Genomic DNA, 22552 nt, shown 5'->3' on the forward strand with positions numbered 1-22552 from the left:
GTGTTCGCTATGAAAGGGTGGCTCTCGGACTTCCCTAAAGCCCTCTCTGCATCTCAGTTAACAGTCTAGCCTTGGTTATTTGTTTAATGATCAATAGAAGTTTCTGGCCCTGCCAGCGAGTTTTTCAGTAGAATAACCAAGTCAATGTTTAACCGCATTCTTTAGTTCTGGAATGGCAAAGTAGAAGTCAGAGGAAAGTCTCCATGGAAACTAGCCTCCCAGGAAGTGGTCAGAGAAGTTAGTGTCGGGGACAGAACTGGAAGGATGTCATGAAGGAAACACCTGTTTTGGTAAGCTGAGGTGATCTCCTGAAAATACTGAACTAAATCAAGCTCCATATGGACCCCAAGCCCACCATTCATGATTTTCTTCTGAATATCTTCAAGAGAAATGGGCCTGGGCCACTCCAAGCATCAGCCTCGGGTGATCAAAGTCACACCTTTACAAAGCCAAGAGGCGGAGACTCCCTCAGCTGGCCCTGTGTTCTACGCATTCAATCGGAACCTGGAAGAAAAGAACTCAGACCCATTCTCGAGACTACAGGACCAAAATTCAGGTCTGGAAAGACAGCTACCACCTCTCCGAGAAACCTGGTATGGAAGACATCCTGCAGGTACACCTAAACCAAACATGAGATTTGCATGTCTGGGACTCGGGAGAACTGTGGGTACTCTTACCTGACTAGCCAGGACCTCAGAAAGTCTAGATTATTGAGATGCAGGGGAACGCTTTCCAGTGAGGGCTGAATGCTTGTCAGCTGACTTTCTTCCAGTACATTCTAATGCCCGTGTCGATTCTGGATAAGGGACTTTTCACCCCTTTATATAAGGAGGAAAGAAGTGTAGTCTCACTCAGTCTGTAGTGATGCCAAAGCTTGTGCTCACCTCCATCAGATCGCTGAAATGGCACAGATGTGATAGGTGGTGGCAATAATGCTCCAGCTGGGTTCTAAATTTGTCCTTGTCTCCAGAGAGATTTAATGCATCGGGCTCTGTGGTTTTGAGAGCAGCACTTCAGGCGTAAACTTCTCCAATGTGGATTTGAAACCAACTCAAACAGAATCAATTTGCTACATGAAGAAAGCAGATGAAGTCACCGTTCCCTAACCCCATGCCCTTCACGAGCGTCACGGAATTAAAGGAATTTTCCCCACTAGAGTGGGAAGTTCTGAGCCTGAGATGGCTCGAGTTGTTCATGTATTCTTTTCTGAAGGCCATAGTGATAATTAAACAGATTGCTAACCTGGGATGAGAAATTCATGCTTCTGTGTGTCATCTGACACACATTCCGTGTATTTGAATCATCTTTTCTCTTCTTCACACCCCACATCAGTAACAAAACCGGGCTCTCCTTCCAGGACGGCTCTGTCTGAACACATTGTATGTCTCTAGCTGCCAGATCTACCCAGGGTGGTTTTTCCGTGGTTCCTTTCTGTACAAGGAAATTGCTGAGTACAGTTGACTAGCACAGCTCCTCTAATGTTCTTCGTTGTGGATGAGAATTTCCTCCTATGGCACTGCTTCATTTCTCTGGTTGCTTTGGTTTTGTGCTTGTCAGTGTCTCACTGTATAGCCCTGGGCTGGCCTCAGATTCTCCATGTAGCCTAGACTGGCTTACAACTCTGAGTCCTGCCTGCCTTTGCCTCACAAGTTGCTAGGATTAAAGGCATGCGGTTTTATCCTCCTCTGAGTTCTAAGGTTTTGGTAGCTACATGACAAGAGCTGATTTGGGTACATAGGAGTCCCAGCTGAAAAATTGTATTTGAAAGACAAAAGTCACATTCGTTATAACAACGAATGGAGAACATTCTCTACAAATACTGACTGTACCAAAGGCATTCTGGGTGCTGGTTTTAAGGGTCCATTTTCTAACTCCAGCCCTACTAAATACATCATACATTTTTATATTAGTTACTTAGCAGTTTTGTTCATCTGTGGTCAGGAGCAGAAGCGCATGTCTGGTACAGCTTTTACCATATGGGACAGTCCAACTAAAACACAGGATATCATCATTCAAAGCACTCACATCATAGGAAGGTCCGTGTCAGAATGTGTTCTGATTGTTCAAAGAGAAGATCAGCAATTCCATGCAGCTTCGTCAAGGCAGTGCTCTTGAGTGGCCCAGTTAATCAAGCCAAACACAGCATGCGTTTTGTGTCACCATCTGAATCTCAGCAGAGCAGTTCTGTAGCCCTGACTTACTGTATGGGGAAGGACAGTAACATGTTGTATCCAAGAGTCAGCTTGGGGACTGTCCCCTGTTCACTTCATATTTACTCTGAGAAGATAATCTATTTTCATTTCTTAAAGTATTTTTTTTCTGATTCCCTTTATTTGGGATGAGGTTTCATGGTTTTTAACTGGTGAGCTGGAGACAGAGCTCAAAGAGCATTAATCTTGTATATGTGAGACCCTGGGTTTGATCTCCAGTAAAGGGGGTGTGGGGGAGTTATAAGACTAACCAGTAAGTTTCTATTTTCCAGGCTAAATTCTGTGTTTGAGTTACACCTGTGATCAGCAGTGACTTTTCTAACTGCCTTTTTTTTTCAATCAACTTGGGGGGAGGGTCAGAAAAGAAGAAAACAGACAAAAATGTTCACTTGCATTCATGTGAGGACCCTTCTTTGTGTGTCTGTTGTAGAATATGGTACACTGTTTGGAAATGTATTGTTGTGATTGTTGTAATGAAAAGCTGAGCAGCCAATAGCTAGGCAGGAGATAAGGGTGGAATTTCTGGGCAGAGAGAGAACTCTGGGAAGAAGGCAGAGTCACCAGTCAAACATGGAGAGGAGATAGGAGGTGTAAAATGGAGCAGAGGTTATGCCACACGGCAGAACATAGCTTTAAACTATGGACTAATTTAAGTTATAAGAACGAGTTGAGACAAGCCTAAACTAAAGGTCAAGCTTTCATAATTAATAATGTCTCTGGATCATTATTTGCAGACTGGCAGTACAAAGATAGTCCAACCAGAAAGTTTGCCACATGTGTCTTATCTGTACGTTCACCCAGTGAGTTAGGCATGTATAATTGAAGTCAAGCATGTATAATTGAAGATGAGGACTACCTACTAAACAGCGATCAGCCTAGATGTCTAGTTTAACAATAAACTGATTTTAATGCTTTATTATTGCCCCCCATCCTTCAAGTATCCAGGTCCATGTGTCTTGACATCCCACTGAAACATGAAGAATCAAGCATTATCAAAAGGCATCCACCCCGAAGAATTCAAGTAAGATGACTTTAAAAGTTCTTCTTAAGGAATATCTTTGCTTTAATGCTAAAATCTCCTTTCATCTATAATCATCAAAGAACCTTAAATACCTTGTAAATGAAAATGCTATTACAGAGAATGTTGACAGCTGCAAAGACCATAGTATTAGAATTTCCTTTAGCAGTGATGTCACTTGTGAGTCTCATAACCCAAAGAACGTATGCTAACAAGGACTCAGCTAGAGAGTTAAAGGACTCAAGTCTAGCACTTAGTTGAATGAGTGTTCAAAAATCACATCAACTACCACTTCAATTTAAGGCAAACACCACACCAGTCAACTCAATCTTTGTCATTCATGTAGTCCTTTAGCGCAATATAAAAAAGAAAATGCCATCTTTGTTTTCTACACATAGTTGAGAGTGAAGTAAATTGCTAATAGACATTGGATCTGTTAGCCAAGCCTCTGATTCTTCTAACCATCAGTGTAAGCTATCTCTATCTCCCGATAATTCCATCCTTTAATCATCCGAGATGCTACAAGCAGCTGTTGAAGTTGGGGAGACTGGGGCCAGATATGGTGGTGCACACCTTTAATCCTGGTACTCAAGAGGCATATGCAAGCAGATTTCTATGAAGTCAAGGCCAGCCAGGGCTGCATCATGAGATCCTGTCTAAAAGAGAAGAAATGGTGGGGAGGGCAGGGAGAGGGAGATTAGGCATATCAGAGCAAGAAATGTTTATGCATAGTATAAATTCTAATAAGACATCTCATTCTAGAAAGGGAAAGAGATTAGAGTGGGTTCTTGGGAATGAGCATCACATAACAGAAGGCATGGGATGCTATGAGCAGAGAAAAAGGAGCCACACAAACCCTACCTGCCCTACAACTCACCTAGATGACCAGACCAGTTCCGTGGCTAATGGAAATCTCTGTTGAAGATTACTTCCGTTTTAGTCTGGTCACTTCTCTTCTTTGGAAGCTCAATATTACTACTTGAACTGATTATTACCTTTAGTTCCAAAAGAGCATTGCTTCCAAAAATATTAGAAAATGCAAAAATATTATTTATCTCAAGAAAAGTAAAGGGTCCATGTAATAAAGCAATGTCTAATATAAAATTGTGAGCACATCTCTAGCTTAGCTGAGCAACCCTAAAGCTGGGTTTATTCTTAAACTGAATGTGCTCTTTCAAAAGAGTATAATATACGCCTCTGTGAAACCTTGACACTAGCTAGCCAGCTCAAAAGAAGAAATCACTACAACCAGAGAAATATATTCATGCTGTACTCTCTAGTTCACAGAATAATTTTAAGATTTATCAATCCTAAATAAGTTAAGGTTAGGCTTTGATTTCCCCAAATTCAAAAAGAGGAGCTGGTTATTTCAGAGTCTAGCACTATACCCCGCACACCAGCAAAGCTCCTTAAGACTAAAGAATCAAGTTGCAGAATCTGATTGCAAAGACCAGGTAGGCTTTACCTAATCTTACATCTTCAGTCACTGATGACAGGTGCAACACTAAAGTCTAGGAATGAATGAGTAAAAAGAGGCTCCTTCTGGCTGGAGGGAAAGCACGCCAGTGTTCAGGTAGCAGTGTGCTTAATTAGATATAGAGATGTTTTGTTGATCCCGAGAGCTGAGATACACTAGACTCAACAAAATTCTGAAAGGCAGAAGTCTATGCAGCTTGCTTGAGCTCTTGTCTGTGCTTCAATTTCCCCCAAAGATCTCTGCTCCTCGGGGCCAACCTAAACTTGAATCTTATATATCCAATGAAACGTGGAATCTGACCATGGCTGAGATTCCAGTTTCTGTGGAGGAAAGATCTTATTGGCTCAGCTTTTCTGAGTCTAGCTCTGAGCCAATGAGCTGGGAGCAGAAGACTTGCTTGTGCTGTAGAAACGTGGGCAGAGGAGCCGCCCTGTAGGTTCTGGAGTCAGCTACTAGAGAAAAGGGAAATCGCTAGCAACTTGGCAGACGCTCCCAAAGATATCATCTATAATTATCTGCACAAATGAGGCTAGGCACATTTTCTGCCACAAATGGGTTTTTGAGAGAATAATAAATGCTGGTTTCCCATGACATGCTAATTAATAGCCTGATCTCTGCCAAAGAAAATTCTAAAAGTATTTTTAATTATTAAACCAAGACTAATTGCATCCTAAATAATTTGGGTTGCTTACTTGGCGCTCCCCAGTTCCTGAAAATCTCCACTCCTCAAGCAGAGAGCACCTCTTCCCGGAGGTGAGAGCTGAGCCTCTGCCTGGAGCTCTTAATCAACAAGACTCCCCGCCCCCCACTGTGTAGAAGAGTTGATCAGCAGCGCCCCCTCTGGCCTGCCCACCTTCCCCTTCCACCCTGCAGTTGAATAGGAATGCCTTCCAATCAACTCACACATGTGTGCGCGCGCGCGCGCATACACACACACACACATACGTGCATGCATACACATATGCACACGCGCTCGCGCGCACACACACACACACCAGTATTGACCCAAGTAATTCAGCTGGATAATTCTGAGAGACAGAGAACTTTAAAAATTTCAGCATCTCTCTAAGGCTCACCCTGAACAACCTATTAACCACTGAGAACCCACCCAGCAGCCCTGACTCCCTCAGCCCCTCTCAATGTGCACACTATTTTCCTCTAAAGATATTGGGAATCCCTAGTTTTAACATGGAAAATCCAAAATATTTCAAAATCCAATTTTATCTAAACAACACTGGCATTACTACAGGAGAAAAATCCTACACCTGATCTCGTGTGATGGTTTGTTGCCCGAACAGCAGAAACACTACGTAAAATTACCTTTAGCCAGTGCACATAGACAACACATGAAACGAGCTTTATTGAACTTGGGTCCCATTCCCAAGACATCTCATGACACACATGCAAATATTTGAAAACCCAAAATAAAATGCCAAGTTTGAAACACTACTGGTCCCAAGAATTTCAAGTAAGAAATACTTAGCATAGATAATATGTGCAGGAGGATTTTGATAAGTGCTGCCAACGTCCCCAAAGGAAACAGGTGGCACACTGAAATCATAGCAATTCAGGGATATTTTCTTTGTAACTATCCATGCACAGAAAATTAGTTAAGAGGAACAGCCGAAGATACAGCAGTCAGCATTAGAGGTGGCTGATGGGTAACCAGCTCCAGGCCAAGGCAAGGGGAGAGATTTCTGGAGCCTGAAAGAAAAAGGCCAGATAGAGAAAGCTGTGTTGCAAATAAGAGAGACCCTCCACTGAGGGACACAGTCACCCCGTACCACCTTGTGAAGAATCAGAAGTCCAAAGACCTGACTTCATCATCATCCCCTTCCTATTGGCTACACTCAATAGAAAGCCAGAGGCAAGGAGTTGCTGCATGGGTATAGGCAGAGAACAAGTGGCCAGTGGGTGAGCAGATTTGGAGACCAACGGAACATACCTGGTACCATGGCATTCAATTTCAGGCATTTCCTCCATGCTAAGACCTTCTTACTGCTGAATGTTACATTTTATTGATTTTTGTCCTCATCTATTAAAACAATCACATACACCCACACACAGGATGTTCCAGGCCACACACACGTTTTTTTTTGTTGTTGTTGTTGGTTTTTGTTTTTTTGATACAGTGTAGTTGATGCAGTGTAGATTTTATAATGCTGAACCATGCTTGCATTTCTGCCATGAATCTGACCTGGTCATAAGTATCTAAGTGCACGCCTTGCTGAGCTGGATTTCCTAAGGTTTTGTGTATCCGCTTTAATGAGTGAGACAGAGCTATGCTTTTCTTTTTTTTTTTTTCATTTTTCTTTTTTTTTATTCTTTTTTAATTAAAATTTCCAACTGCTCCCCGTTTCCCATTTCCCTCCCCCTCCTCCCACACATTGCCCCCTCCCCCCACTCCCCTCCCCCATCCCCACTCCTCTTCTCCTCCCCCCAGTCCATTCCCCCTCCCTCTCGATACTGAAGAGCAGTCCAAATTCCCTGCCCTACAGGAAGACCAAGGTCCTCCCACTTCCATCCAGGCCCAGGAAGGTGAGCATCCAAACAGACTAAGCTCCCACAAAGCCAGTTCATGTATTAGGATCGAAACCTAGTGCCATTGTCCTTGGCTTCTCATCAGCCTTCATTGTCCGCCATGTTCAGAGAGTCCAGTTTCAACCCATGCTTATTCAGTCCCAGTCCAGCTGGCCTTGGAGAGCTCCCAATAGATCAGTTCCACTGTCACAGTGGGTGGGTGCACGCCTCGTGGTCCTGATTTCCTTGCTCATGTTCTCCCTCCTTCTGCTCCTCATTTGGACCTTAAGAGCTCAGACCGTTGCTCCAAATTGGGTCTCTGTCTCTCTCCAGAGCTATGCTTTTCTAATACACTTTTACATCAGCTTTGCCACCAAGACTGAATTAGTCTTATAAAATGAAGAGACCTCCCATCCCTCTTTCCCAAAGCATTTGTTATAACACAGGAATTCTCTATTCTCCAATCAGTTAGTAAACATGTCTCTAGTACTCTTCTTCGACTCTTGGACTTGTAAGGGAAGTGATCATTTTTCCTACCTGCTTGACGTCTTTACAGTTCTGAGTTGACTTGGGTATTTTATTCTTGCCAATTGTTTCTTGGAAATTATCCAGTTAACACAAAGCTTTTGAATTTATTGCCATCAAGTCTTCTTCTTCATATACTATCTTTTGCTAAGTCTTATGAAATGAATCTTCCAGCTCACATGTGAAGCCTGTGTGCGTGTGTGTACATGTGTGCATGTATGTGTGTGCATACGTGAGTGAGTGTGTGTGTGTGTGTGTATGTGTGTTGACTAGATATTGAGGTTGGGTTTCTCCTTTAATCACCCTCCACTTTATTTATTGATAAGAAGTCTCTCACTGAACCTGGAGTTCACCAATCCAGATTTCATTTTGTCCTAAGAATTCGTTTTCATCTCCCAAGTGCTAGGTCTAACACTCTAGTGGTGAGCATTTTATCCTCTGAGCCAACCCCAGCCCCAGACACCTTATTTCATGCTTACAGTGCTAAAAATTGAACCCATGGCCTCACACATGCTAAAAGAGCATGCTGTACTACTCAGTTCCCCAGCCCTCCAGCTCTCTCACAATAAGTAACATGGTGGATAACTCAGCCCTGATTTGAAGTTGTGAACCTAGATCTTCTATGGAATGTTTCCTGATCCCCTTTATCCAATATAAATAGCTCCCAGACTTCAGCTGCCTGTCAGCTCCCCACAAATATTTGCCTTTCTGTTCTGTTTTCTGATCTATGGAAATATTTGACTTGGGCTGAAGCCAAGTCATGTCAAGTTGATTGTTTCCTCTTCCATGGACAACTGTTGGGAACAAGGAATGCCACTGAAATGTAACTACATTGCAAGGACTTGGTCAGAAATTTTTTCTGGGCCTTAAGTGGTTGTAGTGGGAGCTGCGGGCTCCGTTCCTGCCACCCCAGCTCCTGGGCCGCCTGGCTAGCTTATGCCCCAAAATAACAACACACAAACTGTATTCTTTTAAACACTGCTTGGCCCATTAGCTCTAGCCCTTACTGGCTAATTCTCATATCCTGATCAACCCATCTCTAATAATCTGTGTAGCACCAGTCTTACCGGGAAAGATTCAGCATGTCTGACCTGGCGGCTTGCTTCATTGCGTCTGCCTCTGAGAGGAGCTGCCCTGCATCTGCCCAGGAGAGGGGAGCATGGCGTCTGAGCTCACTTCCTTTTCCTCCCAGCATTCTGTTCTGTTTACTCCACCCACCTATGTTCTAACCTATGAGGGCCAAGCAGTTTCTTTATTTTTTAACCAATGACCTTCCTCCATCAGGTGGTCACCTACATAAAATAAAGCTGTCATAGAACACTTTCTCTACTTCCCAGAGCCTGAAGTCACTGTGCCAGACAAATGCTACATTTTCTGGGAGCTGCTCTGACCCTTCTCCTTTTTCTGACTCATAAACGAAAACTAGGCTCTTTCAGGTTAGTGTTTATCACCAAATGCAGCTCTCTGTGCTGTTTGGATGCTTTGTTTTCCATTACCAAAGCCCTAGCACATACTCCAACTGACGATATTTATCACGGGTTGTACAGTGAATTAATTCAGAAATCTTCAAACAAATAAGAGCTTTCCTAGTATTGAAAATGAAGTTCCACCCTACTTCCTTCCAGCATGTTTCCTCTGCAAGGGACGAAGCCAGGAATCTTCCTTCCCCTGCAGGGCAAGTGATGCGCACGTGAAGCCAAGATTCTGAAGCAATGTCACTCGGCTGGCATTTTTTTTTTCTTGGTTTTTCAAGACAGGGTTTCTCTGTGGCTTTGGAGCCTGTCCTGGAACTAGCTCTGTAGACCAGGCTGGTCTCGAACTCACAGAGATCCGCCTGCCTCTGCCTCCCGAGTGCTGGGATTAAAGGCGTGCGCCACCATTGCCCGGCCTTAAACTTTATTATTTTTTTTTTATTTTTTTTTCTTCGGCTGGCATTTTTAAGTGAAGCCAATTTTCCCAACCATTTTTTTCTGTACAGACTCTCAGGCTGAAAAATTCTATGCGGCTGGAAATCTGTTTGCAGTGTCGCTTGCTGCCATCTAGTGGCTTTGCAAAGGGAATGTGTGGTTGTGTTCTTTTTTCAGAAAGTTGCCACTTCCCAGCTGGGCAAACTTGGACAGGCCATTAGTCTTTCTAAAATGAGGACCGTCGTAATTAATACACAGAGCTCACCTGAGAATAATGTGTGATGATTAGTTTATTCATGGTCATAGTACGGAATGATGGCTACACAGCCATGCAGACTCACACATACACAAATCCCGGAGACTCACCCATGCAGAGGAGACACAGACCCTTCTGTTTTTTCCTTTCCGCACGAGTGTCTGGAGGGCTCCCTCTTTTTGGGCTCTCCCTCCAGGATCCTGACACAATCAACTGCTACTTCTAAACTAGCACCTTCCTACCCAGGAAAACTGTGAGCAAGGGGAACAAACAAGCTCCTCTTCCTGTCTCAGTCACCTGTCATTGCTTCTTTGCTGGACTGAGATACAGGGCCAGACCTCGTGGGAATGATCTCGTAGTCACGGTTGATCACTGCTGAGGACTCTAAGGATGCTTCTCTGGTGAGACTGCACTAGAGAGCCAGCTCTTGCCTCAAACACAGACTGCCTGGATGAGAAGAACTCAGCTGTCTGAGTGAACAGACTCTGCAGGCACATGCACGCGTGCTCGCGCTTGCACACACACTGCAGGTCAATGTGAGGGAACCAGTTTTGTCTCCCATGCTCAGCTTGTAGAGTCCATTGTCATGTCTCCTGAGGTGGAGGAGGAAGGCTAGGCAGTGGGCCAGGGCCGTGGCTCAGTGGTAAAGCACTTGTTGTGTAGGAATGAGGGCCAGACTTTGAGAACCCAACACCCACAAAAAAGCTACAACTCCAGGTCTGGAAGTATGAGGTTATGACAACGCACATCGGTAACCATTGGGATGGGAGGAGTTTCGTGTAAAGACAGATGGTGCCCAGGGGCTTGGTGGCCAGCCACCTAGTGGAAACCATTCGCTACACGGGACATCAACCCTTGGTCTCTACATGGACACACATATATGTGCAACAGAGAGAGAGAGAGAGAGAGAGAGAGAGAGAGAGAGAGAGAGAGATAGGTTAGGCAAACCCACTCAGTCTTAGTGAACCTTTTGTGCTCCAATAAAATGTCTCCCATGAAGCCTAGCCCTTGCTAGACAAAGGTGATTGCCTTTTGTCAGCACATTGCACTTCCTGTTAAGTGTGTCTTGTCACCCATGGTTACAGAGGGAGCTTCTCTAAAGACTTTCAAAATATGTCACTTCCTAAGCCCTGGGACAGCTCAGTTGGTGGTCATGGGAAGGTCAGGTGTGTCTCCAGGGTCTCCTTCATCTCTGCTAGCCTAAAACCCCAGCTGCTTGGTAGTTCTGAACATGGTCCATCAGCCCAGCAGGAAATCGCTCCATTCTCTGACCACGATTTTGATTAATAACTCACTGGAAACGGTGTGATAGAATGATAAAGAACCCCAGGGGTCAAAAAGCCTTTCTCACAGATAACTCTGATACTGTGGGCATCACCCTCTCTGCGCATGCCCAGGAGGAAGTTCTGCTTTCGCAGAGCGCTCAGGGAGTTTAACATCTCTCCTTTTGTGTTTCATCGTCTCATGCTTGTGGGATGCTGAATACTCTGAACACTGGACCTCTAGAAGCTTGACCCCATTGACCTGCCACAAGTAATTACCTCTGAGCAACTCCTGCGCCAGCGAGAAGCCAGAACAGAACACAAAGCAGAGGTGAGCTGTGGCAGTCGCTGACTGGGGGAAGCGGGTGTGACCCGGGCAGCGGCTCTTTTCATGCCTCTCCGTTCACACAGGAGTTCAAAGCCGAAGCAGACAGTTCAGTCCTTGTCAGGCAGGATGTTTGAAGCTGTAGCGCTTGCCCATGCCTGCCTCCAAGTGGCGAGCGCTCTTCTCTCTTGGATGAGGCCTGGCTCTGTTTGCTTTGTGGATCAAACAGGGCTATGCAGATGAGAGGGGGATTTTACATGGAAACAGTTTTAAATCCGCGGGGAGGGAAAGCCAGCAAGCCTCTTCCCTTCACCCCTCCTGAGTGGAAAACTAACCCTCTATGCTGTCTCCAGGAAAGATCTTATCCAGAAGTCCTTGGCTTCTGGGCAACAGCCCTGAGAGGTCTTCCCTCAGCTCTGTCCTGCTGAGAGAAAATGAATGCTGTTAGTAGAAGGGCCACTTTCCTGCCCTGTCCTGACTCACGCTGGACCCAGCCAGACCCTGCTGTGGGGCTGGGTAAGAGGCACCTGATTGCACAGGTCCTCAAAGTCGCACTTAAGGTGCTGACTGCGGAGACAGCCTCCCCCTAGATTTCTGCACCGTTCGACACAGTGTCTACAGAACAGCAGAATCATCGGCTCTCTCCTTCACCTCTGGACAACAGCAAGTGACAAATGAAACTATATGCGCCTCTGCTTGCCCTCGAGAGCCACCTTTTTCATGACAGGTGAATTTCATGACAGCCACTGAATTTCATGACAGACTAAGGGGGAGACCACCAGACTTCCCAGCAGCCGCTTCAAATCCTCCTCAACTGCCATGCTTTCTCAGGTTTACATTCAAATATGAACGTATGTTGTAGGGAAATAGGTTCCACTGAACCACCCAGAGTGTCTCCTCTCCTTGCACAGTCAACCCATCAATGGTAGAGGACACAGGAAGAGAAAGGAAGGCCACATCAGACCAGGACACTTTTCTAGAGAGCTAGGAAAAGCATCTGTTGGCCAGGAAAATGGTATGTTGTCAAAGTGAGATTATCAAAATGAAATCGTCAAAACCCTCACATTCAAGGCTTGCAAAACCCTAAAAGAACCTTTAAACCAGTCTTAGATGCACAGCACAGTGCTACTTAGTTCTGTGACAGCTGGACAAAGGACTTGTCAGGGACACGGCAGCAGGCAGGACACCTTTATCATGACAGGAGATCGGCTACAGATTATGAGGGATTAAGATCCACTGCTCCAGGAAGGGTTGAAGGCGGTGGAATTACAATCCCCCATACTAATAGACGCATCATCTCTCACAGCAGGAACCTGAGAAGAAAATGAAGCTCCCGATGTACACCTCTGGGAAGAGACAGTATTTACATAAGATGCAAATGCTGGAGCGGAACCATAGAAGGCAGGAGGTAAAGAGAAGATGGTCACCTTTACCACATTTGGAGGGCATTGTCACTGTGCTGCTGAGCCAGTCAGTTCTCAGCAGCAGAGCAGAAGCCGCCACTGCCTGAGCTGGGAAAAACAGGAAGATCACCTTTTGCTCCCAGTCTTGATGAGTCCTTACTTTTTCTTTTTTTCTTCCTGCAAGGTTAGATCTGTGCTTCAAGCTTCCCTTTCTCTTTTCCTTTTTTTTTAAAATTTACTTCTTTATTTCATGAGGGCAGAGAGCACACACATATGCCGCAGAAGGAGGACAGCGACTAATTTTTGGTAGTAGGTTTTTTTCCTCCATCATATGGGTTCTGGTCATCAAACTCAGATTGTCAGGCTTGGCAGCAAACTCCCTTAGTCAGTGAGTCATCTCACTGGTCCCTCACATGTCCCTTTCTCTTTTCTCTTTGCCTTGTCTTTGAGAACGGGTCTCATTCTATAACCCTGGCTGGCCTAGAACTCACTGTGTGGGCCAAGATGGCCTCCTGTCTCCTGAGGGTTGGGGTTAAAGATGTGCAAAAGCCTAGTCTGTGCCTCTTTTAAAAAGCTGCCCCTTGGCCCTCTTGCTGTAGTCAGAAAATAGAGTAAATCATATTCTTTTCTTGGCTTGGTAAGAGAGGGAATGGAAGTCAGTCTTTATCTGAAATAGAGACCTCTCCCTAGAATCCATGCCATAGAACTTCCTAGTGAGGAGCACCTTTTGCCAGGATGCTTGTACCCCATGCTTGGGAGGCTAGAGAGGAGGACTGCCACAGGATCTAGGCCAGTCTGGGTTACACAGAAAGTTTCAGGACAACAGAGCTATGGAGTGAAACCCTGTTTTCAAAAGAAGAAACAAGCAAGGCTTTTGTCTTGCTCCATTTCTGCTTCTTTAAGAGAATACCAAAGACGTGGTAACTAATACAGATGATGTCTTAGGTAGGGTTTCTATTGCTGTGAAGAGGCACCATGACCACGGCAATTCTTATAAAGGAAAACATTTCATCGGAGTGGCTGCTTACATTTAAGAGGTCCAGTCCATTAGCATCATGGCGGGACATGGCTGTATGCAGGCAGACATGGTGCTGGAGAATTAGCCAAGTGTCCTACATCTTGACTTACAGGCAACAAAACATGGTCTCAGACACTGGGTGGTATCTTGAGCGTGTGTGAGACCTCAAAGCCCAACTCCATAGTGACACACTTCCTCTAACAAGACCACACCCACTCCAACAAGGACACGCCTCCTAATAGTGCCACTCCCATTAGGGGCCATTTTCTTTCAGACCACCACAGATGGGAACTATATTGAGGTGAGGATGTCTAAGGCTGAGATACTGGCAGTTGATGCAGCGCAGCACAGCGACGGAGGACATGGCGGGCAACACTGTCAGTGAGAGTGAGGGGTCAGGAGCAACGAGGGCAGCCTTTGCAACCTTCCAGGGAGAGCTGGCCTGCTCCTGTGGTAATAGTTTTTTTACTCTCCACCCAAACATCTCTTAAAGTCCCACCTGCAAATTAGCAAAAGAATTGGAGAGGGGTTATGTTTCCAACCTGTGAATTTGGGAGGACACACCGGAACACTTTCTGCGGTAATGCTCTGCAAATGACTTACCCTGAACCCCCGCCCCCACTCTAAGGATCTAAGGAACTGTCTGTAGTTATGTCCACAATTCCAAAGAACCACGTACAGACAAGGGCTGATAGGCAGGCTCCTTTCATGGACGCACGCCTCTATGAACCAGCGAGCATGCGCGCCTTTCTCCAAACAAGTCTGAGAATAAAGCTGTCACAGAGGTGATGGGAACAGAGCCATTTTGATGTGTTCAAGGGTGACCAGGTCTGTGAAATGTCCACACTTTGATGTTGCCGTTTGGGAGAATATTAACCACTTCTAGTTTATCATTTCAGGCCCAAATGGAGTTGCTGAAGAGTCTTCAGAGTGTAGCAAGACTTGATATGCAGAAGCGGAAAGACCATAATGGCAATAAAATCACCCAAAGCTTGCCAAGGAACAATAGCTGTGACGTTATCACCATACTGCCTGATGAAACCCCAAACAGAGACCCAGGTGAGGACTGTCATTCCTTCAGTAGAACATTTCACATTCTGGTTTAGTTTGGTTTGGTTGTTGTTTTAAGACAGGCTTTCATGTAGCTCAGGGTAGCCTCAGACTCACTCCACAGTCAAAGATGACCTTGAACTTCTGATCCTCCTGCATCTGCCTCCCAAGCACTGCATTGCACCAGTATGCCTGGTTTGCTTATGCCATGCTGGATAGCAAGGCCGGGGCTTTGTACACGGCAGGCAAACACCCCACCAACATAGCTACATGTTTTGCTTTGAGACAGAGTCAAATTTGAACTCACGATCCTCCTGCCTCAGCTTCTTGAGCACTGAGAAGCAAACATACATGAAATGTCATCAAATAAATGTCCATTATGGGCGGGGGAAGGAGAGTGAGGGGAAAATCAATAGCTGCCACCGAGGGGAGATTCGGTGTCTCCGAATGAACGGCATGCTGCATTGTGTTTTACCTCTCTTAGAGAAAAAGACAAAAAAAGAAAAAAGCACAGAGGTCTTTCTTCTTGTAGATTCCAAGTGCTTTATAGGCACTCCTGAAATCATAAGAAGGGTCATAGCATCATCTTGTGTCAGAGAGGGAGAGGCTCTTATAGATACATGAAGCTGCCTGTGCTTCCAGGCCACTTGTCCGTCAGCCCCTTATCCCTGGAAGTACCTTTTGCCCTGTAGCTCAGTCTTCTTGGGTACCCAAGAATACCTACAGTGAATCTAGCACCACTACCCCTCTCCACCTGGCTCCTGCTTCATCCAGCATCTCTGTGGGGGGGGCCCTCATGTCACTTGGGGCAGAGCTGCATCCTCAGCCCCACACGCTGAAGTTCTAGAAGCACTGTGCTGATCCAGAGTAACCTCATAGAAAACAAATCTGGCCATGTTACTCTCCTGCTAAGAAAACAATCACCAGGACGGGAGAGTGTAGACTGCCTCGGTGGGTCACTCTGTCTAGGGTCTGTAACCCACCTGGCTGGTCAGTTATTCCAGGGTCACGGAGAGGTACCACCTGAAAGACATGGGCTGATGAGAGGAAGGAGGCTAGGCAGATTTGTTGAAGCCTCCGGTTATTAGAGTCATGGTTGCAGCTTATATAGCCCCTGGATGAGGAGCTTGGGGGGCTGGGGCACGGGATCTTGCCACGTGGTCCAAGCCGGTCACGTAGGCCAAGAGGTTACGATTGGTCAGGTCACGATTCCTCTGCCAGGAGTTCACAAGTTGACACACCTAGTTCTCTAGATAGTTAGAGTGTGAGGCGGGTTCCGCTAACAGATAGCTCTCTATTAACAGTTAATTTGGGTGTGGGATAGGTTTTGTCAATAAAACAATTCTCAATACAATTGGGAAGTGGAGCCCTCTGCAAACTTCTCAGGGCAATGCTCCCTATAATAATTTGGGGGGGGGGGGACATTGCTCCTGACAGGAGAGCTGGCTCAGGGATCCAGAGGACCAAGTTTGCTGCTCAGTACCCATGTAGGGTTGCTCAAAACTGTAACTCCAGTTGTGGAATATCTGGTGTCCTTTTCTAGCCCCCTCCAAAGCCTGCACCACACACATGCCACACAAGAACACAAACACCTACTCATGAGCAAAAATAAATCTTAAAAAAAAAAAAAAAGCAGTCAGATTTCTACCAACCTGGGGACAAAAGCTCAGCTCTTTTACAGGGGCTCCGAGCCTTCAGGATCCAGCCAATGCCTCTCCTGCTGCTCTCATGGCCAGCTCCACACTCTAACCCAACAGATATCCTCATCCATACCCTGCCTGCCTTGCTGTCCCCACTAGAGTGCCCGTTATGTTTTCCCAGTGTGAGATCCCCAGGAGAAAGTTGCAAGCATCCCATCTTGTTCCCAAACAGAGGCTGCTGTGCTGCAGGCACAACCCGCATCGGTAGGGCTGACCATGGTGGAGCTTGTGGCAAGTGAGCTCTCCGCTGCAAAGTCACCTGCTGAGGGGGATGCTGTCCCCACCCCAAGAGCAGGGATCTCAATCAATAAATTAATTAAACAAAAGGCAGAATAAATGAAAATCAGCTTGAGATATCCATTTAACCCATGCCCTAGTCTCAGCAAAAACTGGCTTTGTTGTCAAATAAATTTTTGCCACTGAAAAAAGTATTGACAAAATAACTAAGAAAAAGGGGGCTGGGCTAAAGTTAACTCCGAACCATCACCTAAGAGCAACTATGCTGGCTTTGGAAAATGTGCTGGGCTTGGAGGGACCCAGGAGGGACTGAAGACAAGGGTTTTCCATTGCTTCCCTGAGGCTTTCTAAAGAGCTTTCACTCTGTTCCAACTGCAGTTTGCGCTCTCTTTCTCTCTCATATTCTCTCTCTCATATCTCTCTCTCTCTCTCTCTCTCTCTCTCTCTCTCTCTCTCTCTCTCTCATATTCTCCCTCTCTCTCTCTTTCTCCTAAACCTGTAATCCCAGTTCTTGATCACCATGAGTACCTTGAACGGCATAGTGAGTTCCAAGCCAACCTGGACTCCACAGTGAGACCCAATATCAAAATCAGACAAACCAGTCGGTACTGTGATCGCTCATTTAATTCTCACCCAACTAGAAGGTAGATCGCCTGTACGTAAGATAGCCAGAATTCAAGGTCACATCTTCTAGACCTGCCTGCTACCATGACCTCCCTCAGATGTCAAGGATTCATAGCTTTGTCTAGGACAACCTTGGAAAGTATGCAGGCCTAAAGCTCTGAGCTTCATCTTTGAAGAAACGGAAGCTGAAGAAGGTCACAGATGCTGGCCTTCATATTCTCCTCTCCCAGATCTTTGTAGGATGGGAGCAGAAACAGGAACCCTAGCTGGAGACAGCTACTGACCACACAGGGAGGGAGAGCTGTCTCAACAAATCGAGACTGGACCAGTTGCAGAATCCAGAAGGGTGGGGCAGGGAACACCTTTCCCAGTTCCTATCCTCATCCTACTGAACCAGCGTCTCTAGACAGAGGTGGTGGATGAACCCTGCATTTAATTCTCCAATTGACTCTGAAGACCAGCTGACCTTAGCTGGCCTGGATCTCAGAGTGCAATCAACACATCAATTGTTTGGGAATCTTTTCTCTGTGGTGACTGGATGTGTATGTGAATATACCTGCCAAAATGCATCTAGAAAATGCAACTTGCTAGCAGGAGATAAAAATTCGAATTGTTCTCCATTTAAATGAGATCAAACATGAGGGAGGGATGCCCTTCCCCTCACCCCTTGCCACCTGTGGCAGGCAGAAGAACTGGCCCCAGGGTCATGAGAGTGGAAGAGCTGGTCCTGCCCCTCACTGGGTGCAGCATGAGAAAGTGGGCCCTGACCTTGCCTGTGCAACACAGCAGAGCTGGCCCTGGTGGCGTGGGTGCAGGTGAGATAGCCCTGAGGGCATGAGGGAAGAAGAGCTGGCCCTACCCGCTCACCATCTGTGGCATTGGTGAGCTAGCTGGGGTAGTGCTGGAGAGCTCACCCTGGTGGTGAGGATGCAGGAGAGCTAGTGGGATGTACAACTATCTCAGCTACTGCCCAGGTCCAGATCAAGGGCTGTGAGTTGCCCCACTCCAACATCCACCTATCTGTTAACTGCTGGAGCATGGGAAGGGGCCACACAGCCACAACAACAGGAGAAGTCCCAGTGAGGATCCAGTACTGATCCACACTGTAGCAGAAGCCAGAGGCCTCAAGCCAGACCAATGACTCATTGCAATGAACATTTGCAAGTGATGATGTATGGACTAAAGGGTGTACTGTGTGACTCACTGAGACACACTTCAGCTTCCATGACAAGATTTTTTTTTTAATTTGGGGAGGGGAGTTGCAAGGGCAGGGGGTGGATATAAAGGGACAGGGAGATGAGTGGGATTGGGGTGCATGATGTGAAATCCACAAAGAATCAATAAAACGTTAAAAAACTAAAAAAATAGAAAGTTGAAGGATTTTTTTTTCTTTAATGAGATCAGAATTAACTAGGATCTCACGGAGGGAGATATCTGCAGGCAATATCCTGGCCTGCTGCTGAGGCTGCTAGAAATGGCGATCTTTTGCTTACCTTCCTGGTTGCTGGGACAATATTGCTGACTAGAGTTCTGCAGAAAGAAGAGTTTGTTTTGGTTCACAGTTTCAGGATAGTCTGTCGGGGCAGGAAAGGTGTGAGCGCAGGAGTGAGGGGCTGGTCACATTGTGTCTGCCGCCAGGAAGCAGGTAGACATGGATGCCTTTTTCTCTGTCCTTTCTATCCATCTGGAAGCCCAGTCTATGGGGTGGTACCATTTAGGGTATGTCTTCCCTCCTCAGATAGACCTCTAGAAGCACAGCCTCAGGTGCAACCTCTGGTGTGTCTCCTAGGTGATCCCAAAGCCAGTCAAGGTGACAATGAAAACCATCACAGACTGTGAGAGAAGTATCGCCACACACTTGTGTGATGATGGAGGGAGTGGGGTCACATAATGTCTGCATTCTCCGGTTGCTTCTGTTCTTGCTGCACAGCCCCATAGGCAGAAACTTACAGGGATAATAATGGACAGCTCTAGGATTAGAAAGTGATTTTAACCACAGTACTGAGTTCTCTACGACTCACAAGAGATCATGTTTATTCACCTCAGTTTCCCATATAAGGAGATGAGATGCAGAAGGGACAGGTCCGTGCTTCGGGTCCCAGCCAGATGCTCTCAGGCTTCCTCACTCCAAGCTTTCACCCTTGATTGCTCCTGCCACTGGTTTTAGCAAAGGCTCCTTCTCGCTCATCCCAGAGAACCTCTTTGCCTGCTTTCCCTGTCTTCTAAAAGCATATCCCTTGGCTTTCCCTGTGAGTGGGATGCAGTCAAGCTCAGACACTGACCTGAGCATCCTGGTAGTCAGGAGCTGGCAACACAGGCACCTGTTCTGGCGTCAGCGATTTAATGGAATGGCCACCATTTCTCGTTTGCCTCCAGAGGACTGGATGAGAATGTTAGCCTCTTGTGAGACAGAAACAAGCTCTATTTTCTGCTACCTCTTTGAAACAAAACCACCTTTAAATTTTTGGTTTATATATTCACATGATAAATCACAATATAGCCGTAAGAAATATGTAGTTAAGTACAACATACATGCCATAGCATCACTCCCTGGTGTACAACTCTGCGAGTTTTGCTGTGCTCATGTGGCACATGCCCTCTCCAGAGGCATGATTGGGACACAGCTACAGGAAAGGCACAGAAGATGGGATCAAAGTCCTTTACTGAGTCCCAGCAGTGCAGTCTTCCTGAGAGCAGACACATCTTCCTGCTCCTAGGGCAGGGTCTGACAAGCATAGTCTCTCAACCATCGATCCTTCTGCATTGTTTTATTGTTTTCAAGAGGAAATATAAATAATTTGTTGTTTCACTTCTGTGACCCTGTCTTTCCAGATCTGTACAATGGGAATAAATAGTATCAGCCAATGTGGGACTCATGTCAAGCTAATCTCGTATGTATAAAGGCGCATATACGGGCTGGGGGGATTGTTCCACTGGGAGAGTGTTTGTCCCAGGAGCTTGAGGGCCTGAGTTTGGATCTTTAGTACCCATGCAAAAAGCCAAGTCAGGGCAGTATGCATCTGTAATCCCAGTTTTAGAGAGGCAAAGATGGTGGGGGGAGGGGGATGAGCCTCGAGGCTTCGAGGCTTGCTAGCCAACCAAGCTAGCCAACTCAGTGAGCTCTGGGTTCAGTAAGATGGAAAGCAATAGAAGCGACACCTGTCCTAAACCTCTGGCTTGCACATGCACCTGTGCACACACATTCTTCTTTCCCATGTCCGGTGCACACACATCACCTGTGGGGCTCGGACAAATATATAGGAATGTGGATAAAACCGAAGAAAAAAATGGAAGTGATATCTGTATCAGTAATTTGTGTTGCCAAAGCAACAAAATACTTGACGGAAGTAACTTAAGGGAGGAGGGCTTATCCTAGCTCACGGTTTCAGTTAGTGAAGTCCAGCAGGGAAAGTACGGAAGCAGATGACAATAAATGCTTATACTCAGCTCACTTTCTCTCTTTTATTTGGTCCAAGACCCCAACACATTCAGGGTGGGTCTTCCCACCTAGTCTAGACAACCCCTTTTGGGCATGCTCAGAGGCTTGTCTCTTCAGGGCTTTTAGAACCAGCCAAGATAACAGCCAACCAACATTAACTACCACAATGTCTTATACTAAACAGCCACCCTAAATCTATTATTCCAGTGTTACCTTCAGAATTCTAATCTTATCTACCCACCTTTACTATTTAACTACTAAACTGCTAGGTGTTTGGGAAAATATATAGCTCTGTCTTTGAACTACTGTGGTGTTACAGTTTTATACAGTGCTGATAAATTGTTCTAAAACACGTAGTATAAATATACAGCCGTCAAACATTCTTCATGCTGATTGCTCTACCACTCAGCTCGCTCCTCACTCCTTTCACACACATGAACACATACTGCCTCCCCCTGAAAACAAAATTAAAGCTTCATCCTAGAGCCTTATACACTGGCCTCTACTCTGCTCACCCAAAATCCATTTAGGTTTCTAAAGATCATGATTTTGGGCTGGCAAGCACACTGGGACAGGAGGGGCTCATGGCTTTTATTCTAATGCAGGTAGTGACAGTGTCTTTTTTCTGTTGCCTGGGACCCACCCTCACAGTCTTTTGAAACTGGCTAGTTTTGAAAGAATTGTAGAGAGGAAGTGAAGGGAAGTGGGAAGGGACGGAGCACTAGGTCACTTAGACCAAGAGTACAAAAGGACCTCGGTGTAAATAAGTTTCACCGGGTTTTGTTGGGGGCAGGAATAGGAAGATTAAAACATTTGCATAAAAGGGATGGGGAGATGAAAAGATTTTAATTCCTTGTGGCAAGCAACAGTTTACAGTGTTTACAGAAAAGGCTAACATTTCATTTTTCTTCCAGTAGTAACCTCAAGTGGGTTATTCTATGATAAGAGCATTTTAAATACGCAGTCTTAAGGAGACAGTAAAAGAACGTTTGCCCTTTTTCAGGAAGTTCACAGGATGAAGAATTTTTGGACTATCACAGAGAGAATGATTATTGTGTCCGGAAAATTGGCAAAATGGAAGCGTGGCTCCGTGAGCAAGACGCCAAAGGACAGCTTTTCTGGAGCAGCTCCAGCTATGACTCTGACGAGTTTGAGGAGGATCAGAAGAGGCCGCAAGCACTGGTGAGGACCAGGACGGAGAGGGTCCCACTTTATGATGAGTTTTATGACCGAGAATGAGAAAGCTACTCACTGCCCAGACAGAGAGGAGTGGTTTGCTCATTTTCATCAAAATCATTCCTGTTTGCATATGAACCACTCAGGGGGAAGTAATTTACATCTGTCTTTGGAGTCTTGTAGTTCATGGGTTTGTCATGTATGCTCTAGGTCTACGACTTAAAACTGAGGGGCTGAAACAAAGGTCACTTGTTTGTCTTACTTTTCTGTGGGTAGCTGGGCTCAGGGAGGCTGTTGCATTGGTCTCTTCACATAGCTTATGGAATTTGACAGCAGACGGCAGCTCAGACTAGAGCCACATAGAGGCTGAGTTAGAACACTTTCCACACAGTCATACATAGTCTG

General features: G+C 45.8%; 1 protein-coding gene across 2 annotated transcripts; it reads left to right on the plus strand.

Annotated features, from left to right (window-relative positions):
• The first annotated feature begins 390 nt into the window (after nt 1–390).
• Nucleotides 391–22210, plus strand: Ccdc198 (coiled-coil domain containing 198). 2 transcript variants are annotated; one of them, XM_057786786.1, is made up of 6 exons: nt 391–613; nt 3149–3231; nt 11420–11506; nt 12807–12908; nt 14821–14980; nt 21975–22210. In XM_057786786.1, the coding sequence occupies exons 1-6, from the start codon at nt 391–393 to the stop codon at nt 22208–22210; spliced, it is 891 nt and encodes a 296-aa protein (XP_057642769.1). The 2 variants fall into 2 exon arrangements, with proteins under 2 accessions (XP_057642769.1, XP_057642770.1); XM_057786787.1 differs by having other exon boundaries at nt 12810–12908.
• The last annotated feature ends 342 nt before the right edge of the window (nt 22211–22552 follow it).

Source organism: Chionomys nivalis, chromosome 12 (assembly GCF_950005125.1).
Source record: "Chionomys nivalis chromosome 12, mChiNiv1.1, whole genome shotgun sequence".
Lineage (NCBI taxonomy): Eukaryota > Metazoa > Chordata > Mammalia > Rodentia > Cricetidae > Chionomys > Chionomys nivalis.

Excerpts from the sequence above, each read along its gene's own strand:
- Ccdc198 (XM_057786786.1), top strand. The coding sequence starts at position 391 with ATGGGCCTGGGCCACTCCAAGCATCAGCCTCGGGTGATCAAAGTCACA. Across the intron at positions 3,232-11,419 it reads ATCCACCCCGAAGAATTCAA|AAGCTTGACCCCATTGACCT; the intron begins GTAAGATGACTT and ends CTGGACCTCTAG. Across the intron at positions 12,909-14,820 it reads GGAACCATAGAAGGCAGGAG|GCCCAAATGGAGTTGCTGAA; the intron begins GTAAAGAGAAGA and ends TTATCATTTCAG.